Below are 26,520 nucleotides of genomic sequence, written 5' to 3' on the forward strand. Positions count from 1 at the left end.
GAAAAGGAGGAAGGGGTGTTTGCCCAGTAAAGGGGGGCAATAACAGAGGACTGGCTGCCTCCAGATAGAAAGGAGGTGGACGTGGCACATATTAAAATGGCAGTAAGATGAAAGGGGAAACCCCACGTTAGGATGAGGTGCTTACTTTTAATCGGGCATGTTAATAAGGTGAACCAAAGGGGGCTTCTGATTTGCTGGACATCAATACTTTGATAGCAGGCCCTTGGTCATCAGCCTCAGGAGAAGCAAGTGGCCGGGAATAGAAGAACAGAGCTTGGGGCCTAGCTTTAGGAATGGAATCTGGTGGTTTTTAGGAAGGCAGAGGGAAGGGGAGAAGGGCGCGGCCTGCCAGAGCCCTGCTTGCCACGCTCAGGATGCCTGGAGTCCCTTCAAGTAGCAAGAGCTGAAGTGGCTCAGTTGTTTCCCGTTGGGTCTGGGTTGGGAGGTGTCGTGGTCTGCTCCGGCTGCCACAGGAAAGCACCATAGACTGAGTGATTAAACCCCTGCCAGTGTAGACCTTAAAGGGAGTCAGAGAATCTGTTCTGGAGCCAACCGGTCAGTCACCCGTTGCCCAGGAATGTGGATTTGGACTGCTCAGAATAACCCTTTAATGTGGAAGTGGTTTCATGTAGTTTTTCTCGTTACACAACAGAAGACAGTTATAAGGCAAGGTGTTTCCTTCTTCTTCTTCTTCTTCTTCTTCTTCTTCTTCTTCTTCTTCTTCTTCTTCTTCTCCTCCTCCTCCTCCTCCTCCTCCTCCTCCTCCTCCTCCTCCTCCTCCTCCTCCTGCTTCTTTTGGTTTTTCGAGATAGGGTTTCTCTGTGTAGCTTTGACTATCCTGGACTCGCTTTGTAGACCAGGCTGGCCTTGAACTAAATCAAGGTGTTTTCAAAAGCACCGGTGGAGACACCGTGTAGTCAGGTGCAGAAAGATGAGGGCATCTCTGCTGTAGGCTCCTGAGCCTGTTTGATGACATTTTTTGGCTTTTGGATCGGTGACAACTGGCACTGGGATAAATTAATACAGTCCCTGAAGTTTTACCTGACAGTCACAAGGATGTCGTGGGAGAGGCAGAGGGGAGCACTGAAGGGCTACTTGGTGATCTTAAGACAGACCATGTCTGTCAGAGCACAGTGCTGCCCATCCGCTCTCCACCTCAGGAAGGTGCTGGTTTTTTCATTGTTTTATTGTTGTTGTTGTTGACCGGGCAATATGTGTAAGCATCAGAGGACAGCACCGTGGGGTCACTTCTGTGAGGGATCAGGCCTTCAATTCTGGGCAGCCAGAGCCATCTCCCCAGCCGCAACCACCAGGAAATTCTAACCAGCCAATCAGTCATCATGATAGAATTTTTACCCCTGTGTGCCATTTTTTTTTTTTTTTTTTTTTTTTTTTTTTGCCTCCTGGACACTTCTGTTCACCCAACAGAGCTGTGTTTTTCTCATAGTTCTGCTTTGGATGTCTGAGATCGGGGTGTATGCATGGTTCAGCTCTGGTGAGAACCATTTTCTGGCTTCCAGGTGGCAGTCTTTGTGCTGGGTCCCCACAGGGTAGAAAAAGCTCTCATCTTGTTTCTTTTCCTCATACAGATACCAATCTTCTCTTGGGGGCCTCATTGCATAACTTCATTTAAACTTAGTTCCTTCCCAGAGGCCTCCTCTCCTGCCATCAGATTGAGGCTAAGGATGAAACAAATTAAATTAGGGACAGTACCAACTTTTAGCCTATGCACTAAGTCATATTAGCTTCCACAGAAGTAAACAGTTGGGAAGTGGGGGACAATGTTCACAGACCTTCCTTTTTTGTTTGTTTGTTTTTGTTTTTGTTTTTTCCAGACAGGGTCTCTCTGTGTAGCCTTGGCTGTCCTGGACTCACTTTGTAGACCAGGCTGGCCTTGAACTCACAGCGATCCGCCTGCCTCTGCCTCCCAAGTACTGGGATTAAAGGCGTGCGCAACCACGCCCGCCTCAGACCTTCCATCTTGGGGGATCTTTCGTTCTTCCTTCCTTTCTTTCTTTTTCTCCTCCTTCTCCTCCTCCTCCTCCTCCTCCTCCTCTTCCTTCTCCTTTTCTCTGTGCAGCCTTGGCTGTCCTGGACTCACTTTATAGACCAGGCTGGCCTCTGACTCACAGAGATTCGCCTGCCTCTGCCTCTCAAGTGCTGGGATTACAGGCGTGCCCCGCCATGCTGCCTAGATCTAACTTCTAAGATAAAGACTTGTTGGAGGTCAAGGAACTCCTGGGTCTCCATTGCTGTCAGTTTTCTCCTGTAGCTATAGCTTCCTCAGGGGACTCCTGAAATGGCTGTAACTAGTTTTTTGTTTGTTATTGTTGTTTTTTTCGAGACAGGGTTTCTTTGCGTAGCCTTGGCTATCCTGGACTCACTGTAACTAGTTGGTTTTATCCTTTTGCCTCATGACTGTCTGCGATCAGTTAGTGCTGGAACTTATTTACGATTCTTCCTCTCAAGGAAATGAGGCTCTCAAAAAAGAAATCCAGAGCTGGAGAGCCGACTCAGTAATTAAACATGACTGCTGTTCTTGCAGAGGCGCTGAGTTCAGTTCCCAGCATGTTAGTAACAACTGTAACTAGTTAGGACAGCCAATGCACCTTTCTGGCCTCCATGGGTGCTGCACTCGTGTGTGTGTGTGTGTGTGTGTGTGTGTGTGTGTGTGTGTGTGTGTGTGTATATCTCCTTACACAGGCACACGTACATACACATTTTTAGAGGAATCAAATATATGAATAAACAACTGAGGCAGCGCAGCGAGCATAATACTGTTGTAGTTTAAGGGATGTGACAGCAAAGGCAAGACATGGGTGGCTTTGCTTAGGAAGTTACAGAGGCTATGGCACTTGTATAGCATTCTGGGGACCCTACCTTCAGTCCTGAGGTGCATATTTGTAACCCCAACACTTAAGTAGAGGCAGGAGGGATCAGTAGTTCAAGGTCATCCTCAGCTACATAGTGAGTTTGAGGTTGGAATGAGGAGCCACTGGGGACGGACTCACACTTGTGTTCATGTTTCTGTCATGATGGGCACTGTGTCATGGGACTGGGCACTTAGGCTTACAGACCACGACCCCAGCTCTCTGTATTCCAAAGGAACTAGGGAATAGAAATTAATAGGGGATATTTAATTTATTTATAGTTTGGCCAACCCAGAGGAGAGGGATTTTTCTCCACCAAAGATCAGAACATGTGTTAATTTAGTTAATAATTAATATGTTAATATAGTTAACTTACCCCTTTGAGGCTTAGAGGCTAAGCCTCAGGTTGTCTCCACTATCTGTTATAGAGAGAACTTTTTATTCATATTTAGGTGAGGAAAACAAGATCTTAAGGATTCTCCATTCTTTAAAATATTTATTTTATTTCCCCTACATGTATGTCCATGTTCCACGTGTATGCAGCACCCACAGAGGGTGCATGTATACATACATATGTGCATGCACCTTCAAAAACATGTATGCATATCATTCACTGCACGCACATGTAGTGGAGGAAAGATAGAGTGGACAGATCAAGTCGGCCTGTGTTTTCCATGGAGAGTTATAACAATAACAGTGGAGACTGGTACAGACCCACCCATCTGAGGTCGGACCACTCGTCCTGTGATGTTTATATGAATTGGAGGTAGAAAAGATGGAGTGGAGAATGGGACTGAAGATACTGTGGTAAGTCCTTGCTGTGCCCTCCCATGTTGGCATGCCCCCTGACCCCGGCTTAGAACAAGACGAACCATAAACAAGCACAAAATTAATATATATGTCAGGGACACTGAGTGCATGTCCACTCAGTCAAAGCTAACAGAGCGAGAACAAAATGAAGACCGAGGTGTAGAGCCCTGAAGTCGATCCCACCACGACAGTAGAAAGATAGGTTTCTACAGGAATCAACATTCCTCCATAAAAGTGAGGCCATCTGCCTAATGCGCGTCGTGGCACCACAGGCACGGAGAAACACATCAGGAGTTGGCCCACTAACACGCCACTGGCGCCAACATAGATGGAAGCTGTAGGCAGTGAGAACTGCCCTACGTGGGTGTGGGGACTAAATTTGGGTCCTCTGGATAAGAAGCAGGTGCCCACAGCTGCTGAGGTATCTTTCCAGCCTAGAAAATACTTTTTTAAAAAATGAAATCGAGGGCCAGAATAAAAATGGCTCAGTGGGTAAAAGCGCTTGCGAACCAAGCCTCGTGACCTGGGTTTGATCCCCAAGACCCACATGGTAGAAGAAGAGAATTGATTTCTGTTGGTCATGGCCTCACCACCACACACACGTGTGCATATGCACAAACAAATTTTTTTTTAAAGATAAATTTACCAGCCTTAGGCAAGAATTGTTAGAATTAGATTTTGGCAATATTGAAATTGTACAATGAGTTTATAAATAGTAAAAATGGCCATAAAATTACACAAACAAATGCACACCTTTGATGGCTTAATGTAATTCCAGTGGATATTTCTGAAAGTTTTATTACATACCTATAAAATGAAATTTTTTAAGCGTCTGCAAGCTTTAAGTGGTGGCAGTTTCGTTGCAGGAGGGAACTCTGTCCTCCTGGGCTCCGGTGATAATGCAATGGCCAGGACCCAGGGACCCGCTCCTATGGTGGATCGTTTGTTTGGAAGTGTAATCAGTGTTTATAGGGACCAGACAGGGCCAGTTCTTGTGAATGGTCACTCGGTGGGGCCAGGGCAGCAAGAGTAGAGCTGGCTCCTCTTTATCTGAAGGGATGAGTCACCAAACCCCACTGGCCACTCAGAGCTGCACTTAATACTGAACTCTGTGATGCTCTGTTCTTTTCTATCCATGTGTGCCAGTGACAGAGCTTGACTTATAAATAGCACAGTAGGCAATTAGCATTACAGCCAGTAATAAAGTAGAACACTGATAATAATTATGCTGCCTTACCATGCAAGTGATCTCTTTGAGGTCACTTGACCATATGTAACTGAAGCCGTGGAAAACAAAACCAGGGGTAAGGGTGGATGACTGTACAAGTGGGTGCTGCCTCTCCATCATAGCTCTGATCCCAGCACCTAATGCCTGCCACATGGCAAGTCCTCAGTGAGTCAGCTATGCGGGGTTCCGGCTGAACACTGAACTGTGAGTTCCGTGTCTTGTGTCACGTACCCTACGCTTACCCTCCACACAACAATGTACGTCTTTGCCCTTTCTGTCCAGATGCTAAGCTTTAGGATTCTAAAGGGATGACAGTTATACACCGACATTCATGTACATGTATTAACACAGCACCATCGTGTGTTCCAGCCCTGTCTGTACCATGCGATCTATCTTATTTTGAAACTTGATGGCGAGGTTTTTGGTCTAAACTTTAACAGCATGTTGGCCTTGCCTGAACTTGGAGATCAATAGTGAGTCTTTTTACTTTCCAGAACCCACATAAACAAGAGAAACAACAACCCCCCAATAAAACCAACAACCACCACAAAAATCCCAACCAACCAACCAACAACCAACCAACTAACCAACCAACCAACCAACCAACCAAACAGAAACTCAGCTGTGGTGAGGGGTACTTGTAATTCCCAGCTTGAGGAGACAGGAACGGGTGGCTAAAAAAAAAAAAAAAAAAATTGAGTAGTGTCTAAGGAACCACACTCAGGATAGTCCTCAGGCCTCCGTGTAGACAGACATGTTCCTATGCATCACCCACACCTGTACTCACCCCCACAAAAGTACCAAGATTCAGTAGGTTCCAGTGACAACTGCATTTAAGATGGCAGAGAACTCTATACCCCCACATTTTAATGTCCAGGGATGATGAGGAGGAGGTAGGTGAGACCAAGGTGCTGAGGGGGGCTTACTGCATGGGCTTCTGTGTGGTCTGGGTTAGCACTGCAAGCTGCCACAGAGGCTAGAGGGACAAGATTCCCAGGAGTCAGAAGGGTCCGGAGGTGACGCATGTGAGAATGGCCCTCAGGCCCGTTGTGATAAGGACACTGAGGGCAGAGGCCTGCGATTGCCCTTGGTTCATAGGAGTATAAAGGAGGCCAGCATCTCAGATTTGAGGCTGTACAACTCTCAACAGCGTGGAAATAGCTTGTTGGGGATCTGAGACGGAGAACTGTGTGGTGGGCACTGTGCTGGGGCCGGGGAAGGACGCTCTGGGCCTGGGGTGGAGATTAGTGCCTACTGTGTTCTCCAAGTTGCACGCTGGCATCACACAGTTCTTCAGGTCCCGAATCCCTCCTCCTGACAATGTATCTGGGTCTGGGTGTCTTTCCCCTTCCCACTGCTGCGAAGTGTCCAAAGGGACACAGGCTTCATGGTGTCGCTTTGGAACTCAGCAGGAGTCCCCTACAGCTGAAGGAGCAGGGACCATGCATTGCCACGGTGCTAGGAATTGGACTAGAAAGCCCTTTGGAGCTTGCAGCAGGCCGGTGTGGGAGGATCTTGGTGGTAACCACATCTTTGCCTTCCTTCAGGCTGCCCATTCTCCAAGGAGGGACCTTTGCTTTCGTGGCACCCTCGCTGGCCATGCTCTCCCTTCCTGCCTGGAAATGCCCAGAGTGGACTCTCAATGCCAGCCAGGTGAACACCAGCTCTCCTGAATTCACTGAGGAGTGGCAGAAGAGGATCCGAGAGGTAACGGGAGAGCCGGCTACAGAGTTGATACGCTTGCTCAACATGTATCATCCAACTCCCTGTAGGAAGATGTTTCACTTACTCCATTGGCACAGACAAGGGTCTGGTTCCTCAAGAAGCCAGCATTCCAATGATATGTGTGCATGTATGTGCGTGTGCATGTTTGTGTGTGTGTGCACGCGCATATGCATGCGTTAGGAGGGAGAGCAAGAAACACTCCAGTAAGAAAATGAAAAGAAAGCATCGTGAGAGGCAGGAGAGGATTTGGAGCTGCCTGGATGGGGAGCGTGGGAACAGAGGATAGATGGGTCTTCTTGGGACCACTTTTGAGGGTTCCATGGAGGCACTGTGCAAGTGACATTCCTATTTTCTTTAAAGCATTGGTGTGTGTGTGTGTGTGTGTGTGTGTGTGTGTGTGTGTGTGTGTGTGTATTGGTGACACGCAGGGAGCCCTAAAGCAGAAGTCAGCAAACTATGGGTCTTGGACAAAAATCTCATCTATGGCTTGTTTTAGTTTTTATTCTTACATGCTCCAGTGGTTTCCCTGCCTGTATGTATGCATACCACATGCATGCAGTACATCATAGGCCAGAAGAGGGCTTCAGATCTCCTGGAACATGGTGGTTGTTAGCCACCACATAGTTGCTAGGAAACAAACCTGGGTCTGCTGTAAGAGAAGCGGGTGCTTCTAACAACTGAGCCGTCTCTCCAGCCTCTGTGGCCCGTTCTCTTATTGCCATGGACTAAGAATGATTTTTCTATTCCAAAAAGGTTGCTTGAGCAAATAATATGAGGCAGAAGCCATAGGTGGTGCTCACAATTTCGAACATTTTCCTTCTTAGCCAGTCACAGAAAGTGCAGACTCCTACTGGACAACACAGGGTCTAGGGCTGGGTTTCAGTGGCCTAGGGTGGCCTGTCACTTTCATTTCCCTAACACTGTCCTGAAGAATCTCAGCACAACAAGCCACAAAGCCAGCCCTGTCTGAGCTACACCATTAGCTCTTTCTGCCAGCCAAGCTTTCCCACAGCATTGCGTGACAGAGAGAGCCTTTCACACCAACCTCTTGGCATCAATTGTTCAGCGCTGGGCTGTTTAGTTTACTCTTGGGATGGAATGGGACCCCCACCCCCACCCCTGTGTCTGTGTTTGCTGCCTTACATCCATCTCAGGTCCTGAAGCTGCTGCAAGTGGTCAGCAGTCACAGGTGAGAGCAGCCACAGGACAGCAGACACACTGAGGCTGAAGGAACTGCCCAAGAAAAGTGAACAGAGATTCTGTTTTTAGAAAAATAGTTGTAGAAGGCACCAACCAAGGACAATACATGCAGTAAACATTGAACCCCTACCCAGATCTAGCCAATGGTCAGGACGTTCTCCATAGTTGAGTGGAGAGTGGGGACTGACTTTCACATGAACTCTGGTGCCCCATATTTGACCACATCCCCTTGATAGGGAGGCCCAGTGGCACTCAGAGGAAGGATAGTAGGCTACCAAGAAGAGACTTGATACCCTATGAGCATATACAGGAGGAGGAGTTCCCCTCAGTCACAGTCATAGGGGAGTGGAATAGGGTGAAAGTGGGAAGGAGGGAGGAATGGGAGGATATAAGGGACGGGATAACCATTGAGATGTAATGTGAGTGAATGAATAAAAAAAAAAAAGAAATAGTTGTAGAAAGGAGAGGAAAAAAGGTAAAAGACTTAGGAGAGGTGACCAATAATAACTTTATCTTCTAGTGTCATGGCAGTTGGAGCCCCACTTCTCGCATTGCCAATGCATAAAATGGTGTTCTCAAATGCTGTTTTAGAGTGAACCTGGTGGTTAAACAGGATTTAGACAGAGCCAAAAGGAGATGAACAGGTGAGAGGTCAGCTAGGGGAATACTCAAGAATGTGGCTAGGAGTGATAGACGGTGGAAAACTTGAAACTGAGGGTATGAAATGTGGGCTAAACAGAAAACCCAACATGCATCTACCAGGATCTCATGTTGGAGAAAACAGAGAGGCAGCAATATTAAAGAGAGGGAAAGATGAATAGTTTAGAGCTGGTAAATACACAGACCAAAGAAGAGCATAGGAAGTCCTAAGTGGAATAGCCACACATCAGCCCACAGCTAGACTGGTGATGAAACACCAAATGCAAAGGGTATTGAGAGCAGCAGGAAAGTAAAGCAGGACTGGAAGGCAGTTCAGTGGCTCGGTGGCTCAGTGGGTAAAACACAAACATGAGGACCTGAGTTTGGATCCCTAACACCCACATAAAAAAGCTGGGCATGGCAGCATGCGCCTGGGAGGAGGAGCGAGAAGGATCTGGGATTACTGGTCAGTCTTGCCAGCCAATCAGAGAGCTCCAGGTTCCGTAAGAAGCCTTCTTCCAAACAGTAAGGAGGCGCTGGATGTGGTGATGCATGCCTTCACCTGGGAAGCAGAGGCTAGCCTGGACTACATAGTGAGATCCTGGAAAAAGAAGGGGGTGGGTGAGAGAGGAGGAAGAGAGAGAGAGAGGGAAGTGAGGTGGGATAGAATTTAGGAAGACACTGATATTAACCTCTGCTACATGCATACACATATGTACAAATAATATGACATTTAAAATATGACCTACAAAAGAATAGGAAACAGATCCTTAGCATGCTTTTTACTAGCAATACCAGGGCCTATAAGATAATGCCAAACTTTCAAAGCACTGAGAAAAAAAAAAGTCATCATTCTTTCCCCAGGTACAGAAATCTGTGGCTGTGAACACAGGCATCTATTAGACAGTTTGATAACGTGTCCATCTAGCACAGCAGCAGTCACTCCCCTCAGGGTCTATGACCTCCCGCCATGGCTTTTACCAGATGTGCAGTACCACGCATGAATGGTCTTTCAGATCCAAGCAGAGAGTGGCTGGTACCCCACAGCAGTCATGCCTGTATCACTAACAGGCTCACATCACAGAAAATGTTGGTATTGTGGCACAGTGTTGTCTGCCGCTGGGTGAGTCCACTGATTCTCCCTAGCAACCCGCCCAGCTCGTTCCCACACTGTTAAAGGTAACCAGCAGGGAAGATGGCCTCGTTTTCTTAAAAACATGTTAACATTGCTATAGAGGCTTCCTCCTCTTGGCCCCATTACCCAGTGACCCTCCAAAGCTCCCATTTTCAACCACTATCATAATGCAATTGGGGCATCAATGTATGAATTTTGGAGAGGCACAATTTAATCCATAGAAGTAGATAAATAAATTAGTATCAGCCACAGGGAGATAGGCTACAATCTATATTAAAGACAAAAGAGTGTAGAAAATGAGCAAGCAGATATTTGATGAAATAGTGTAGAAAGCAGATGATGGAGTTTTTAAGAGTCAGACGATTTGGCACAAGTCCATACAACCTGTTATTCATGGGGTCTCTTAAATAAGCTTAGTTACTTCTCTCGTTGCTGTGACAACACACCTAAGAGAAGCAAGTTAAGAGAGAGGGTTTCCCTTGGCTCACAGTTTAGGGGACACAGCCTATCATGTGGGGAAAGTGTGCACAGGCTTTGGTAGTAGGAACCTGTAGTGTGACTTGCTTACTGCTTGAGGGATCAGGAGGGAGGGGGAGGGGGAGGAGGAGGGGAGAGAGAGAGAGAGAGAGAGAGAGAGAGAGAGAGAGAGAGAGAGAGAGAGAGAGGAGAGAGAGAGAAACCAAGACTGAGCTTTAATGGCTCTCCCCTCCCCACTGTAGCCCCAAAAGTCTCACATCCCAAAGGTTGCATGGCCTCCCAAATAGCACCATCAGCTGGCAACCAGGTGTTCAAGCACATGAGCCTATAGGGTATTTTCTCTTCCAAGACATAGTCGCAATGTATTCATATTTGAAAAAGTTAACAATGGCTCTATAAAAATAGGGCATCCCAGTTGGTAGAGTGTCCGCCTCACATGCGTGTAGCCTCAGCATGGCTGTGACCCTCAGCAGCGCATAGATCAGATGTGATGCCAGCACTCTGGAGATGAGGGCAGGAGAATCCCAAGTTCAGAGACATCGTTAGCTACACAGTGAATTCAGGATTAGCTTGGCCATCGTGAGACCCTGTCTCAAAAGAAAAGATTTTAAAATGGAAGAGTTACCATCCACACCATCAAAGCAAAGAGGGGAAACATACTCACTGCACCCAATAGTTCAGGACATATACAACGCAGACCTGGCCTGTTAACTGTTCCTCAATAGACCACAGGCTAAGAGTGACATTACACTTCAAGCGGTCATTTTCAGAAACACAGAAGGAAGAATAACATACCTTGACACATCAAAATTATACGGGAAGCCAGGCGTGGTGGTGCACGCTTTCAATCCCAGCACTTGGGAGACAGAGGCAGATAGATCTCTATGAGTTTGAGGCCAGCCTGGTCTACAGAGTGTATGAGTTTGAGGCCAGCCTGGTCTACAGAGTGAGTTCCAAGACAGGCAAGGGCTGCAAAGAGAGTCCAGGAGAACCAGGGCTACTCAGAGAAACCCTGTCTTGAAAAGCAAAAAATAATTATGTGAAATTCCTATTTCATTGCCTGGAAATTAAGTTCTCATGAAACCCGGCTGGCTTATTTGGTCTCATCTTGCCTGCGAACACTGCAACACTGCCCAAGTGGTAGCGTGTGCCTAAACTATTCCAACTGGCCGTTGATGGGAAAGGTTTCCGACCACTTGCTGCAGAAAGTGAAAGAGCAGAAAGCCAGAGAAGCAAGATACCCCGCTGCCCTCGTGTAGGGTCTTCCTCGACATTGCCGCCCCATGTACCACTGTGAAGCCTGTTTCCCGGAAGGCGGCAGTTAAGTGGAACAGCGAGATCAGAGTTCCTTTGCCTCTGCACAGCCTGGGAAAGCACTCCCTAGGTGTAATCACGCTGTGCATTGCAGGACGGCCTGGCCCCTGCTGAGGCCCACGTGTCTCCTTCAGTTGCAGGGCGCCGTCATGGTAGCTTCCTGTGTCCAGATCCTGGTGGGCTTCTCCGGTCTCATTGGCTTTCTCATGCGTTTCATCGGCCCCTTGACCATCGCTCCAACCATTTCTCTGGTGGCTCTGCCTCTCTTCGACTCTGCTGGCAATGACGCTGGGATCCACTGGGGGATTTCTGCCCTGTAAGTATCCTCTGGGAAAGGCAGGCTTTCTCAGTCCTGTTTGGTGGAGGATTAGCTGCTAAATACATCAGGGAATTCAGGATATTGGCAAACCCTCGTGGCTTATAAATACTTCCATGGGGATTATTATACCTTAAAAAGAATCAAGTTGATACTTGAAATCTATTATTACTGTTTGATGTTCTAATCTTATTGATTCGCACAGACAACCAGTTTATCACAGTAGTGTGGTGTTTATAAAAGCTTGACTCTACTGGTCCCTTGCCAGCTAGGGTTTCACTGAGCCGAGAATGGTACAAAGGCCCCAGCTTGCCAGGGTGTTGTAGTCTGTGAGAGAAGACTGAGGTCTGAGAACCTGTGAATCTGGGAGACAGTGTGAGTCAAATGGCGCTGTATGTACACGGGGCTGGGGTGTCTGCGATGTGATGACAGCCAAGGAGGCTCAAGGAAACTTCAGGGGAGATGACGCCTCCAGCATTCACAGTAAGCTTAGGGGTGTAGTCCCGTTCACCCTGCCCCTTGTGGTCTGAGGGGAGATGTGAGGGGCGTCAGGGGTGTAGAACTGTCAGGAAGACATCGCTGACTCCGGCCCCAGTGGCTCTAATGGCTGGCTTGACCCTGCTACCAGTGCCTCGTTTCTCTCAGATTCCCAGATGGGAGTCTCTTAGGCCGCTATTTTCCTTCAGCCAGCAGAATCTCCTCATGCGGCTCAAGCCCGCTTCAGGGATGGCAGGACTTTTGCCTGTGGTTTCTTTCCATGGGGACTCGGCAAAGCACTGATACCACTGATACGATGGCTCAGCTCCCTGGCCCATTCCTAGCACACAGGGGACCTAGTCCCCACCACCGTGAGGAACCCAGCCAGCCAAGTAGGCGTGGTCACCTGTTTCTCTTTCAGGACCATCTTCCTCATTGTCCTGTTCTCTCAGTACCTCAAGAACGTCATGGTTCCCGTGCCTGTTTGTGGAGGGCAGAAGAAGTGTCACATCTCCAAGTTCAACCTGTTTCAGGTCTTCCCTGTAAGAACCACCCTCCACCCTCCTGTCCCTCTCGGGTAGCTTACTGGAGCTTGTAGGGCAACCTCCCTGTGCCTGGCTAGCTCCAAAACCAGGGGTTTTGGAAGGGGTGTGTGTGTGTGTGTGCACGTGTGTGTGTTCTATGTGTGTGTGTGTCATCTGTGTGTGTCGCACACACAGGTGGCATAGCATCTCAGGTCCCTACTCTGAGCACTGTGGGGGGCAGACAGCCTTAGCTCTACAGCTGTCCTCATAGCCAAGTCCTGGGAATGGCAGCTTCACCTCGAATAACTCATGGGCACCTCCTTCTCCAGGGCTTCCTCTGGAAAAGGTGTTCCCACATGTTTCTTTCTGAGTCCTAGAAGGAACAACTTCTTTTTGCACAGTGCTCTCCCAATGGGAGAACCCGCCAGGTGTTCTGGGCACAGATGAAGATAAGGACACAGTGTGAGAGCCAGGCTGTGAGCCTGTTGTCGCTGTCGCAGGCTCTGCCCAAGGGTCTCTTTCCACAGTGAACTTTCTGCCTCTGTTTCCAGTCTGTTCCCTTATTGTGTTAATTTATCGGCAAATTCCCATTCTCGGCAGCAGGGTCACATCAGAGCGCCACCCCCACCCCCACCCCCACCCCTACACACACACACACACACACACACGCACACACACACACACACACACACACACACGGAGGGGTGGGGCAGGCAGAGTGTGAAGGGCAGCTCCTTTTGGCAGGTGCTGCTGGCCCTGTGCATCTCATGGCTCTTCTGCTTTGTGCTCACTGTCACCAACACCCTCCCTGAGTCCCCCACGGCGTACGGATACATGGCCCGAACGGACACCAAAGGCAGTGTACTGAGCCAGGCCCCCTGGTTTCGCTTCCCTTACCCAGGTGAGGAGAAATGGGTGTCCTAACTGTTTGGGATGCGTGTTTCCTGGAACTGTCTGTGGGGTTCGGGGCACTGGGTGGCGGGCAGAAAAAGGTTAGGGGAGATGGGCCCCAGAGAGACCGTATCTGATCCTAAGAGAAGAGGGAGAGGAGGGAGATTCCAGGTCGTTCTAAGGTGTGTGTGTGTGTGTGTGTGTGTGTGTGTGTGTGTGTGTGTGTGTGTGTGAGAGAGAGATAGTGGGGATCCGTGTTCGCTCCACAGCTACCAGATCTCTGAGATACAGCCTTGTTTTACTTTTTATTTTAAGGCAAAGTACTGCTAAGCTCCTCAAGCTGACCTTGAGTTCACTTAGCAGTCCAGGCAACCCTTGAACGTGTGATCCTCCTGCCTCAGCCTCCTGAGAAGCTGGGATTGTACACGTTACCCACTAAGCCCAGGCTGTCTAAAAAGCCCCTGGCAACAGTAGGACAAAAGTCCTTATTCCAAGAGCTTCCTCAGAGCCAGCCTAAGACCCTAACCCTACTCCATGGTGCCCGGAACCCCTTGGCCTTGGGGAATTGGGAAGATGAGAGAGAGACCTTGACTCCCAGGAAGATCTGTGGGTCTTCTGATAGGTTTAGGGGAGCTCACCTGAAGGAGACTTAGGGCTGAGGTAGAATATTTTGGGGGAGACCATAGCTTCCTTTAGGCCACTTCTGGTCTCACCATGAAGTATATGAAAATAACCAGAGCTGAAGGATGGGCCTGTCTGGTTTGTGGATATAAAGATGTCTTTCTAGGAGAGACTTCTAGCTTCCAACAGCTCCGAGGCTTGCTTTGAAGGAGCCTCTACTTCTACCGTCTTGTGCCTGATGATCTCGGTTTCCAGGTAGGAGGGCAGGGCCCGAGCTGCCCAAGCCTCCAGACTTCCCAGGCTTGAAAGGCTTCAGGAGACCGGTCTGGGGAAAAAAAAGCCTTAGGGTCTAGCAGAATTCTCCGCCCAGCCATTCTCCTTGCGTTACCTCCACAGGACAGTGGGGCCTTCCCACGATCAGCCTGGCTGGCGTCTTCGGAATCATCGCTGGAGTGATCTCCTCCATGGTAGAGTCGGTGGGCGATTACCACGCCTGCGCTCGGCTGGTTGGGGCCCCGCCTCCTCCGAAGCATGCCATCAACCGAGGCATTGGCATTGAGGGCCTTGGCTGCCTGATGGCAGGGGCCTGGGGCACCGGAAATGGGACCACGTCCTACAGCGAGAACGTCGGGGCCCTGGGCATCACCAGGGTAAGGCTGCTGATGGAGGCTCTGGTGGGGGCGGTGTGGGAGGCTGGGTCTCTGCAAAGTAGTTTCTCGTAGCTGGAGAGGTCACGGGGACTGGCTTTTAGACAAATGTCACCCTGCTGATCCGGCAGTCAGAAATGAGACGAGGATTGAAGGGAGCGCAAGCAGAGGTGTGGACAGAGAAATACTCCTGGGGGGGGGTGCCTTTTCTACAGGCTGCCCTGTCCCTAGGCTGTGGCCCCTTCTTCCGTCCTCCCCAGTGACAGATGTGGAAAGTGGTCTGCTTACAAACACATGTGAAGTTCTGCTGGACCACCAGTGCGATGCAGGAGATTGTGCCTGACTCATCATGCCCAGCTCAGGCATCTCTGCAAAGTCTCTTTGCATACTCATGGCCTAAAACAGTGATTCTCAACCTGAGTCATAACCCTTTTGGGCTGGCATACCACATATCCGGCATATCAGATATACACATTACTGTTCATAGCAATAGCAAATTTACAGTTATGAAGTGACAATGAAATAATTTTATGGTTGGGGTGGGGGTGGGGGTCACCACAACGTGAGGAACTGTATTAACGAGTTGCAGTGTTAGGAAGGCTGACAACCACTGGCCTAGGGACTCAGGACACGGCTAGCTCTGCAGGGGTCAGGATCTTGAGGTCAATGCTTGTTCTTCTTTGGTTATGGTGGGTCTTTAGCCCAGCCCTAAATATTCAGCTGCCCCTAGCTAGACCCACCTTAGGCCCCCAGGGCTCCTGACTCTCTCAAAGGCCACGGAAGCACACACACACTCCATTCTCCTGCGGCAGCGCTTGCCTTAGCAAACCTGCCTTGCCACCCATGTCGTCTTTTAACTTCTCGCTGGTCCTGGCATCTACTTTCTCTACAGGGACGCTGCCTGTCCTCCTTGCTCCCTGCCTGGTGTCACCGAGTCACTGTCCCCTGCACAGTGTGGCCTCACGGTCTCAGTCTCTCTTACCTGGACCTTGCTCTTCTCTCCTCCACCCATGACTTGGCTGTCTGGTTTCTAGAGCCCAGTTCTGACTTAACATCTCTTCAACATCGACCCTCCCCCTCTTCCCCCCTCGCCGCCACCCCCCACCTCTGCTTTCCTACTAGGGATGCCAGGGAGGAGTCCTCAGGATGTTGAAAGAATGGCGTGTGTTGCCCTCCACATCTCAGCGTACCTTAGCAGAGGTTCCCAACACGAGCTCTGCCCACTGTGGGAAACTATAATGTTCTCTCTCTGCCACTGTCCCAACTTGCTTTGTCTTATGCCTCCCTCCGTGGTCCCAGTGTGCAGCCTGGAGGCCTTGCACCCCTGAACCCCGAGTGGCCTGTGCTACCGCTGGAGCTGAAATCCACAACCAAATCCTCAGCCCTAGTCACCTCCACAGCTGCTCTCAACCCTGGAGCCTTCGGTCTTCTCCCAAGGCGGTCAGAGTCAGCGGGCTGGATACCCTTGAAATAGCAGTTTTCTTCCCGTTAAAGGAAACAATCCTGTGGAGAACAGAAACTTAGATTTCATAAATAAAACAAAATTTGGCGGGCATAGTTTCTAAGCTGAGGCCTTTTAGGGGAGATGAAAAAGCAGGAAATAAAGACGGACAGGTACAAGGCAAGCTAAGAATCAAGTAGGAGGTTGTATTAACCCTGAGAGTGGACGGGGCAAAGACCATTTGCTTTAATGGGCTCACACTCCCTCCTGTGGCCTTTTCGGGCATTGCAACAATGGTTTCGTTCGTTCCTGTGTGTGTTTGTGTTTGTGTATGTGTCTCTGTGTGTGTTTGTGTATGTCTGTGTTTGTGTGTGTCTGTGTGTGTGTTTGTGTGTCTGTGTGTGTGTGTTTGTGTGTCTGTGTATGTCTGTGTGTATGTCTGTTCTGTGTGTCTCTGTGTGTGTGTGTGTGTGTTTGTGTGTATGTGTGTGTGTTTCCGTCTGTGTGTGTTTGTATGTGTGTGTCTGTGTATGTGTCTGTGTGTGTGTGTTTGTGTGTATGTGTATGTTTCTGTGTGTGTTTGTGTGTCTGTGTGTGTGTGTCTGTGTCTGTGTGTGTTTGTGTATGTCTGTGTGTATGTCTGTTCTGTGTGTGTGTATCTGTGTGTGTGTATCTGTGTGTGTGTGTTTGTGTGTATGTGTATGTCTGTTCTGTGTGTGTGTATCTATGTGTGTGTCTGTGTGTGTGTGTTTGTGTGTCTGTGTATGTTTCTGTGTGTGTTTGTGTGTATGTGTGTGTCTGTCTGTGTGTGTCTGTGTCTGTGTGTGTTTGTGTGTATGTGTATGTCTGTGTGTATGTCTGTTCTGTGTGTGTGTGTCTCTGTGTGTGTGTGTGTGTGTCTGTGTGTGTGTGTGTGTCTGTGTGTGTGTCTGTTTGTGTGTATGTGTATGTTTCTGTGTGTGTTTGTGTGTATGTGTGTGTCTGTGTCTGTGTGTGTTTGTGTGTCTGTGTGTGTCTGTGTGTATGTCTGTTCTGTGTGTGTGTATCTGTGTGTGTCTGTGTGTCTGTGTGTGTGTGTCTGTGTGTATGTGTATGTCTGTTCTGTGTGTGTGTATCTATGTGTGTGTGTCTGTGTGTGTGTTTGTGTGTCTGTGTATGTTTCTGTGTGTGTTTGTGTGTATGTGTGTGTCTGTGTGTGTGTGTCTGTGTCTGTGTGTGTTTGTGTGTCTGTGTATGTTTCTGTGTGTGTTTGTATGTCTGTGTGTGTCTGTGTGTGTGTGTCTGTGTCTGTGTGTGTCTGTGTGTCTGTGTGTATCTGTGTGTATGTCTGTTCTGTGTGTGTGTGTGTGTGTGTGTGTCTGTGTGTATGTCTGTTCTGTGTGTGTGTATCTGTGTGTGTGTATCTGTGTGTGTGTGTGTGTGTGTGTGTGTTGGGAGATCAGGCTGAAAGCCACAGAGCTCCTGGCACTTCTCTAGGATGTCATGGCTGTTTGTCTAGATGTCAGTTCTGAGGCCAAAGGTGACTGGGGTTTCCATGACACACTCACATGCTGCTGGGGTTGGGGATGACTGTCCTCCTAATTGAGACCTTTGGCATGACAGGCTGAACCTGACAGACCCATTGTCTGTACCTGTGGTATGCACAGTCAACTGCTAAGGCGGTATTTCTGATGACTCTTCAGTCTGGAAAGCGAAGAATAAGCAAATTCTTAATCTGTTCGTTGTTTGCTGCATTGGTGGACTTTAGTTGACACTAAAATATCTTTTAAAACTATTTTCTGACTGTGGGAAAAGCAAAAAACAGAAACTCACCAATATAACTATTTGGAAGCTTAGCTTAGTGTTTTCATGCCGTTACACACCAGAATTCCAGCCTCTCCTGCTCACACAGGTGGGGGTGGGGATGCATAGCGGGGGTGGGGATGCATAGTGGGGGGTGGGGATGCATAGCGGGGGGTGGGGATGCATAGCGGGGGTGGGGATGCATAGTGGGGGGTGGGGATGCATAGTGGGGGGTGGGGATGCATAGCGGGGGTGGGGATGCATAGCGGGGGTGGGGATGCATAGCGGGGGTGGGGATGCATAGCGGGGGTGGGGATGCATAGTGGGGGGTGGGGATGCATAGCGGGGGTGGGGATGCATAGCGGGGGTGGGGATGCATAGCGGGGGTGGGGATACATAGTGGGGGGGTGGGGATGCATAGCGGGGGTGGGGATGCATAGCGGGGGTGGGGATGCATAGCGGGGGTGGGGATGCATAGCGGGGGTGGGGATGCATAGCGGGGGTGGGGATGCATAGTGGGGGGGTGGGGATGCATAGCGGGGGTGGGGATGCATAGTGGGGGGTGGGGATGCATAGCGGGGGTGGGGATGCATAGTGGGGGGTGGGGATGCATAGTGGGGGGGTGGGGATGCATAGTGGGGGGTGGGGATGCATAGTGGGGGTGGGGATGCATAGTGGGGGGTGGGGATGCATAGTGGGGGTGGGGATGCATAGTGGGGGGTGGGGATGCATAGCGGGGGGTGGGGATGCATAGCGGGGGGTGGGGATGCATAGCGGGGGGTGGGGATGCATAGCGGGGGGTGGGGATGCATAGTGGGGGTGGGGATGCATAGTGGGGGTGGGGATGCATAGTGGGGGTGGGGATACATAGTGGTACCTTTGAAAAATTAGATTGAGAGGGAGAACGATTGAGAAGGAGGGAGGGAAAGGCTTTCTCTGTGTCCTGTGTGCGCATTCCGAGCCGGTTCCATGGCATAATAAGCCGTGTACTGAGATGAGCCAGGGGAATCTCTGAAGATTTTCATCTCTTAGCCGGGTGCAGTGGCGCTGCCTGTAATCCCAGCACTTGGGGAGGTAGAGGCAGGTGAAGGTCTGTGAGTTTGAGGCCAGCCTGGTCTACACAGTGAGTCCAGGAAGGTTAAGGCTACACGGAGAAACCTTGTCTCTAATCACCCCCCCCCCAAAGCCAGGACCCCAGAGAAACCGTGTCTTGAAAAAACACCAAAGACGATTCCAGTTGGAGACAGGAAACGATGTGTGAGACGGTGTTAGCGCTGTTTTTGTTTTTAAACTATTGTATTGGGGTTTTTATACCTCTACCTCCCATCACCCCAATCCCTTCCAACACCCCAACACAGGTAGGAGAGAAGATGGAGAGTGGGCAGAGGAGGAGGAGTTCTCTTTAGCTACTTCCTGTTGGTTAGGGTCATCTGGTTCCTGGGGGTAAATCCAATCTTCATCTCAGGATAGCTCCAACTTCTCATCAAACTGCAATGACGGCATCCAGGAGCAGCAGGGGGAGCAGCAGGGGAGGCAGCAGGGGGAACAGCAGGGGGAACAGCAGGGGAGGAGCAGGGGGAACAGCAGGGGAGGAGCAGGGGAGGCAGCAGGGGAGGCAGCAGGGGAGGCAGCAGGGGAGGAGCAGGGGGAGCAGCAGGGGAGGCAGCAGGGGAGCAGCAGGGGAGGCAGCAGGGGGAGTAGCAGGGGAACAGCAGGGGGCAGCAGGGGGCAGCAGGGGAGCAGCAGGGGGAGCAGCAGGAGAGGCAGCAGGGGAGCAGCAGGGGGAGCAGCACCCTTCTTCCTTGAAGCTCCCCATCTCCTTTCTGAGCTCTGGCATTTATTCCCTCTCAAAGTCCCCAGAATTAAACTATCCACTGCTGGCAAAGATCATGCCTCTCTGAGCCCGCATGAGGCAAACAGTCTGCTGCTGTGGGCAGTCTGGAGCAGCCCCATATCCCACACCTGGGATTAAAACAAAAACATATTCATGTAACATAACTGGATTTTTTTTTTGAGACAAGGTTTCTCTGTGTAGCCTTGGCTGTCCTGGACTCACTTTGTAGACCAGGCTGGCCTTGAACTCACAGCGATCTGCCTGCCTCTGCCTCCCGAGCGCTGGGATTAAAGGTGTGTGTCAAAACCCAGCCATAACTGGGTTTTAAAAGAAACCAAAACTCCCAGTACAGATAGGTTCTGCATGTTAAGTGAACCTCTGTACAGACAAAGGAGAAATCAAAGTTCATCATAGTCTGCAGCAATTGCTTGTTGAGAAAAATCTAAGGAGTAATTGTAATGAAGTGCCTCTTCTGGAGGCTGCTGTTAGGATGTGGATCTGTTCGCGTCATGACCTTGCTTTAAAACCCTCTAGTGAAGGGAAGGAAGGTTTCTCTTGGTTTTTTTTTTTTTTTTAATTTTTATTTTTTCTCTTGTTTTTGTTTGTTTGTTTGTTTTTGTTTTACTGTAGTAAAAATTCACAAACATGAAACTTACCATTATAACCATTTCCAAATGGTTAGTGTGGTCGTTTTTTGGATAAAAAAATGTTTTAATTAGTTTACTATATACAATTTCATACATATAATATGTTTTGACATTATTCCCCTCTATTATTTTGATAAAGGATTTCACTATGTAGCCCAGGCTAGCCCGGGCTAGCCTCAAATGTCTTTATCCTGCTTCAGCCTTGTGAGTGCTGGAATCAGTGAGCCCACAGTGCTGGAGCACTAAGCGTACTGAATTGTGCAGCCCTTGGCGCTGCCCCACTTCTCCTCCAGCCCATCCTTGCTTCTCTTCTCTTGCTCTCTTTCCTGTTCCTTCTCCCCAGTCTTCTTCTCTGCCTCCCCCTACCCCCAGCTCTTCCTCTCCGCAGCCCGACAACCTTTCCTGCTTCCTGTCCGCATGGATCTGAGGGCCCTGGAGAGCTTCTGTGAATGGAGACATACTACTTGACTTTTCGTGGCTGGCCATGCCTCCTAGCGCAGTGCTCGCGTGGTCTGTGTCAGTCACGTTTCGTTGCTGTGATGAAACACTGTGGCTAAGAGCAACTTAAGGGAGAAGAGATTTATTTTAACATACGGTCCCACAGGGATAGAGCCCTCCGGGGAGTCCCAGGGAAGGCTTGGCATAGAGGCAGGAAGGTGGGGGTGGGGGGTGGGGTGGGGTGCGGGGTGGCACATGTCCCTCCTGCTGAGAGCATACATGCTCCATTTCCAGAGCGTCGGATGACACAGGAATTGAGGTGACATTGTGTTAATCGCACATCTACACAGCCGCAACTGTGTCGTCCTATGGATAAAACCTCGAGGGCTGCTGGGCGTGGTGGCGCACGCCTTTAATCCTAGCACTCGGGAGGCAGAGGCAGGCGGACCGCTGTGAGTTCGAGGCCAGCCTGGTCTACAAAAGTGAGTCCAGGACAGCCAAGGCTACACAGAGAAACCCTGTCTCGAAAAACAAACAAACAAGCAAACAAACCAACAACAACAAAGAAACAAAACCTAGAGGGCCGATGACTCTGCTGTGCTGGGCACAGGAGGCCCTGGCATTTCGTGGGGCTCCTGTGTGGCTTCCTCTCTCTCTCTCTCCTTTGGACTTCAGTATTCTCTTCCACAGAACGAGAAGTGTGGACAGGACATCCTCTGGATTTCCTTCCTGCCCTGGCCTTTTGTGACCGGTGTCTCTGGTGATGTGTATCTGCGTAGTGCTTTGGGCAAGGAGTAGGCGTGGGGAGTTTTAAGGAGGACTATATGCTGTGGTAAGGAAATCGAGACATCCGTCATGACTGGGCCAAGCATAAGCAGCACACAGAGGTATGCTATGCTGCAACAGAGCCTTACGCCTCTGTCCCCTGCAAAGACCAGTTCCTCTTTATTGGGCATTCCATTCCGTGTGTTTGACATATATGATTCCAAATATTCACATGCCTTTATTGTACTGAACTCTGTGCGCTATCCCTAATCTCACGTGGTAGATGTGGAAGCTGACTTTCAGAGAGGTTAGTGACAGGTTCAAGAGGTGGGAGAGAGACAGGGCGGAGAGGTGAGGGCTGAGGCCAGGACCAAGGCCCTCCTTTGTCTCTCTCTAGCCCAGTGTATGAGCCGTGGGGGTGGGGGTGGGGTTGGGGGTGGGGGTGGGGGTGGGGATCAGAGATGGCGCCACTTCTCCGGTTCACTACAGCAGTGTGAGGGATGAAGGAGCAGGCTTCCAGGGTGTCTTCCTGACCTGGTGCTCCTGCCCGGTGTCTCTGGGTGTGCAGGTCGGGAGCAGGAAGGTGATTATCGCCGCGGGCTGTGTGCTACTCCTGATGGGCATGTTCGGGAAGATCGGGGCAGCGTTTGCCACCATCCCTACCCCTGTGATTGGAGGCATGTTCCTTGTCATGTTTGGGGTCATCAGTGCCGTGGGGATCTCCAACCTTCAGGTGAGGCTCCTCAGTGAACAGCGGTGCCACCCAACCCTGAGAGGAGTCCAAGGGATGGAGCCGCGTGGAGGAGGAGGGGAAAGGGGGGAGATGAGGAGGGAGGGCTAAGGGTGAGGGGAGAGAGGGAGAGGGGGGCATCCCTGGTCCTAGGAGCCACCCTGACCCCACTCCCCCCACAAGAAAGAAACAGACAACTGCATCCTAATCCCAGACCCCGAACCAGACACAGTGCGCATGCGTAAAGGTGTCTGTGGCCCTGTGAACTCAGCGGGGTCCTTTCTCCCACAGTATGTGGACATGAATTCATCCAGGAACCTCTTTGTGTTTGGCTTCTCCATCTACTGTGGGCTCGCCGTCCCCAACTGGGTGAACAAGAACCCCGAGAAGTTGCAGACAGGTGAGAGCGTTTGTCTCCTCTGGACTGTCACTGCACCCGCTGGGGAGCTGGTCCCTGCAACTGTCACTTTTGTCCCATCCCAGGGATCCTGCAGCTGGATCAGGTGGTGCAGGTGCTCCTGACCACAGGCATGTTTGTTGGCGGATTTCTGGGCTTCGTGTTGGACAACACCATCCCTGGTGAGGCTGCAGGCACCCCACAGCTGAGCTTGTGGGCATCTGGGTGGTGTTGGGGCCGTGGGAGAGCTTCTGTCAGCCTGTTCACCGATCACCCTGAGTAGTCCCTGGGCCTGGATTAGTGAGCTTGTGCTGCCCCCAGAAAAGCATCACAGAATAGGGTGAGCAAAACAGCATATTCTTCTCAGTCCCCCAGGCTGGAACTCTGAGTCAGGCTGCTTCCTCATAGGATTTTTCCTCTTGCCTTACAGAGGGGCCTCACAGTGCCTTTGCTCTGTGCTGCCTTTCCTGCAGTCTCTCTGTGCGCCGCAATCTCATTTTGGGTAAAGGCGACAGGGCTGGGGGTGAGGTACTGTTTAGTTGGTGGTCGAGGCTTGTCTGGATTGTCCGGAGCTCTGGCTTCTGTCCACACAATGCATAAGCTACTTGCAGTGTACACTTGGGACCCCAGCGCCGGGAGGTGGAGGCAGGAGAACCGGGCATTCCAGATCATTCATCTCCAAGTATCTAGTGAGTTCCATGCAAGCCCAGGGTGCATGAAACCTTATCTCAAAAGAGAAAAGCTAACAGGCAGGCAGGCAGGCAAGCGAGCACCGGAGGCCTCTAACAACAGGCTCCTTGTAACTTCCTCACCCCTTTAAGTACTGACAATTGCTGACACCCTCAGGAGCAGGCTGTCAATGTATGACTTTTCAAGGGATACCGTTCAGCCCTAGCAGGGTCCTAAAATGGGTGATACACCAGACACAAAAGGAAAAAGAGATGCCTTTGGCTCTCTTAAATCTACAATAAGTTAATTGGTGGGGAAAACCACACACACACTCTTCATTCATTCATTCCCTCATTCATTCATTCATTTTTATTTCTAACCGTCTACTACGAATGTAGCAGGTGCTGCTCACTGAGAATATCCAGAGAAGTGAGCCGTGCCCCTGCCTTCCAGAAACCCACAGGCTAATAGAGGAAACGGGGGGGGGGGGGGTGATAACGAGGCCTGGGATGAGCTGAGGGTGCAGGGTCTGCGGAGGCTGACAGTGAAGAACATAGAGATCCATCTCCGTGGCTTCTGGGGAGACATCCACACCCACATCTCTCCTCTGTGTCCTACCCCCCTCCCCCACCCCCGCCACCCCCAGCCTCTCTTAAGGACTTCCGGGACTGCACCTGCTTTATGCTTTCCATTTTCCACATTGCACTCCCCACCAAACATAAAGCGTGCCTGCATTCCACAAGCACACGAGGGCAGGTCCACTCCTGGGAGCTGAGGGAAACGCCGAGGTTCCGTGGCAGAGCCTAAGGCTGGGTACCACATGAGTAGGGGCTCTGAGATTGCCTACCGTGCAGAGGGGATCTGTGGTTCCCGCAGAGGCTTGGAGGAGGAGCGGAAGGGCAAGCAGGGGACTGCCGCACACTTGGGTGCCGCCAAGGGGCTGCATGCGCACCTACGGGGGCCCCAGAAGCACCTGTGCCCCCAGTCGAGACCCAGCCTTGACTTCTTTGCTGTCCACTTCTCAGGTAGCCTGGAGGAAAGAGGCCTTTTGGCATGGAGTCAAATCCATGAGGATTCTGAGGAGACGCCAAAGGCCTCAAAGGTCTACGCCCTTCCCTGGGGGATTGGCACCAAGTTCTGCACATCTTCCTGTGCCCAGATCCTTCCTTTCTGGCCCAGGACAGACCACCGCGGGGACGAGGTGGGAGCAAGCCAGCTCACTCTGTGTTCCCAGACTTCTGGAAAGCATCTGTGGACTGTGTCTGACACCAAGATGTGAAGACAATTTCGCACCCCCCCTGCCCCACCCCCATCTCCCCACCCACCCCCGCCAGGCACCTGCAGAGCCTGCAAAATGCAGGGCTCTCTGTTCACATATAGGCACTCAGGGGTCCTTCCCAGGACCTCCCACACCCGGGCACTGGTGGCCAGACAGCATCAGTGAAAAACATGATGGAGCTGGCCTCAGCGTCATTCTGCCGTCTTTTAGCTCCAGTGTGGATGATGGGTCTGGGATCTACATAAATACCTGCGTCTCTACTCTACTGGCCAATATTCTGGTGAGGTCAAGAGGAGGAGGCATGGGGTGGAACAGGGCAGGATGCTCACTGAAAGGTGATGGGGCCAGGCAGCCTGTAGTCCCAGTTACTCGAGAGGACCATAGACTCAATCTTGTCTGCACTGCAAACTGACTTTAAGGTTAGCTGGGGCTACTTGGCAAGAGCCTGTCTCAAAATAAAAAGTAAAAAGCAATCTGGGGGCGTAGCTGTGTGACCGAGAACTTGTGTTGCATATATATGGACCCAGGTTCAAACCTCAGCACAGGAAAAACAGGCAAACAAACACTGACACAATTGTTTTGGCTCCCTTCCCCCAGAGGTGGGGACCTGTGGCCTCCCAACTCTCCCTGGAGCTGATTTCCTCAAGGCTGAGGTGAAAAAGCAATAGGAACATCCCCCCTGACACATTGACTCCTGCCTCCAGCACGTGTCCAGCTTGAGGACGTGTGGCCTGGACATCTCGGTAGAGTTAACACAGGACCCATGGCTACTGGGGTGCCTGCTGTGCCTCAGTCTTCCCACAGGCCTGCCATACTTTCCTGCTCCTCCTCAGTGTCTTTGCCTGGACCTCACCCCCATGGGGTAGTGGACCGCAGACCCGTTTCAGGGAGGCACCGGGCCCTCCTCGAGAGCAGGGCTTCAGGCTCCGAGACGCTGCAGGAGCCATCAGAACCCTCGACTGTTTCCCAGGGGGAATCAGGCTCTGGTCTTCAAATTTTGATAGACATTAAGTCATATGAGCCAGAGAATGGGTCAGTCATCTCTCTTAATTCTACCTTTCCCACTAGGAACTCTTTTTGCTGGACCAAATCCACCTTCAGAAGGAAGGGCTGAGGTCGGCAGTCTGCTCGGCAGTGGGTGGGAGGAACTGACTGACTCCCATCAGTGCTTGGTGATGCCCAATCGATGATCAAACTGAGCAGGAAGAAAGTGTGCTGGGAGGGGGCGAGTGTGTGCAGATTCAGACACCATCCATCCTGCTCTAAGGCAACGTTATGGAGGGCCCCGGAAGCTCTGCCTTCTCTCTTCCGCTTATTTTCGCTGTTAAATTCCCAAGAGCCTCACTCTCTGAGTGACTCTGAGATGAGGAAAGATCAGCAGGTGGGGAGGATTGGGTCGAAGCTTCTGGGTATCTGGAGTAACACAGGAGCATTTCTCCAGGAGGGGAAAAAATCTGTGGGATTCTGAAGGGCAGAGCGCTGAGCTAGGGCATCAGCTGCCGCGGATAGGGAAGGGACCTTGGGGATTGAGCATTCATCCACGAGTTCAAAAACATGGGGATGCGTGATCCCAACCATGATTACCAGGCGGTGGGGGTGGAAAGGCCACTCTTGAGGACTCTTGTTGTCATACATGGAGCCACATCCTGTCGCTTCTGGAACTG

At 50.7% G+C, this 26,520-nt stretch overlaps 1 protein-coding gene across 1 annotated transcript in view; it reads left to right on the forward strand.

Annotated features, from left to right (window-relative positions):
• Positions 1 to 25,299, forward strand: part of LOC311600403 (solute carrier family 23 member 1-like) — a 53,313-nt gene extending 28,014 nt beyond the window's left edge. The window contains exons 4-12 of the mRNA XM_084787036.1: positions 6,456 to 6,615; positions 11,533 to 11,714; positions 12,613 to 12,733; positions 13,460 to 13,616; positions 14,624 to 14,877; positions 22,350 to 22,514; positions 22,803 to 22,911; positions 22,995 to 23,090; positions 24,603 to 25,299. Of these exons, the coding sequence (XP_084643162.1) occupies positions 6,456 to 6,615; positions 11,533 to 11,714; positions 12,613 to 12,733; positions 13,460 to 13,616; positions 14,624 to 14,877; positions 22,350 to 22,514; positions 22,803 to 22,911; positions 22,995 to 23,090; positions 24,603 to 24,856 (1,498 nt within the window). The 3' untranslated portion in view covers positions 24,857 to 25,299. The remainder of the gene's footprint in view (positions 1 to 6,455; positions 6,616 to 11,532; positions 11,715 to 12,612; positions 12,734 to 13,459; positions 13,617 to 14,623; positions 14,878 to 22,349; positions 22,515 to 22,802; positions 22,912 to 22,994; positions 23,091 to 24,602) is intronic.
• Positions 25,300 to 26,520: the final 1,221 nt, after the last annotated feature.

This window comes from Acomys minous, assembly GCF_964271855.1.
Source record: "Acomys minous genome assembly, chromosome: 6".
In the NCBI taxonomy this organism is placed as follows: Eukaryota; Metazoa; Chordata; class Mammalia; order Rodentia; family Muridae; genus Acomys; species Acomys minous.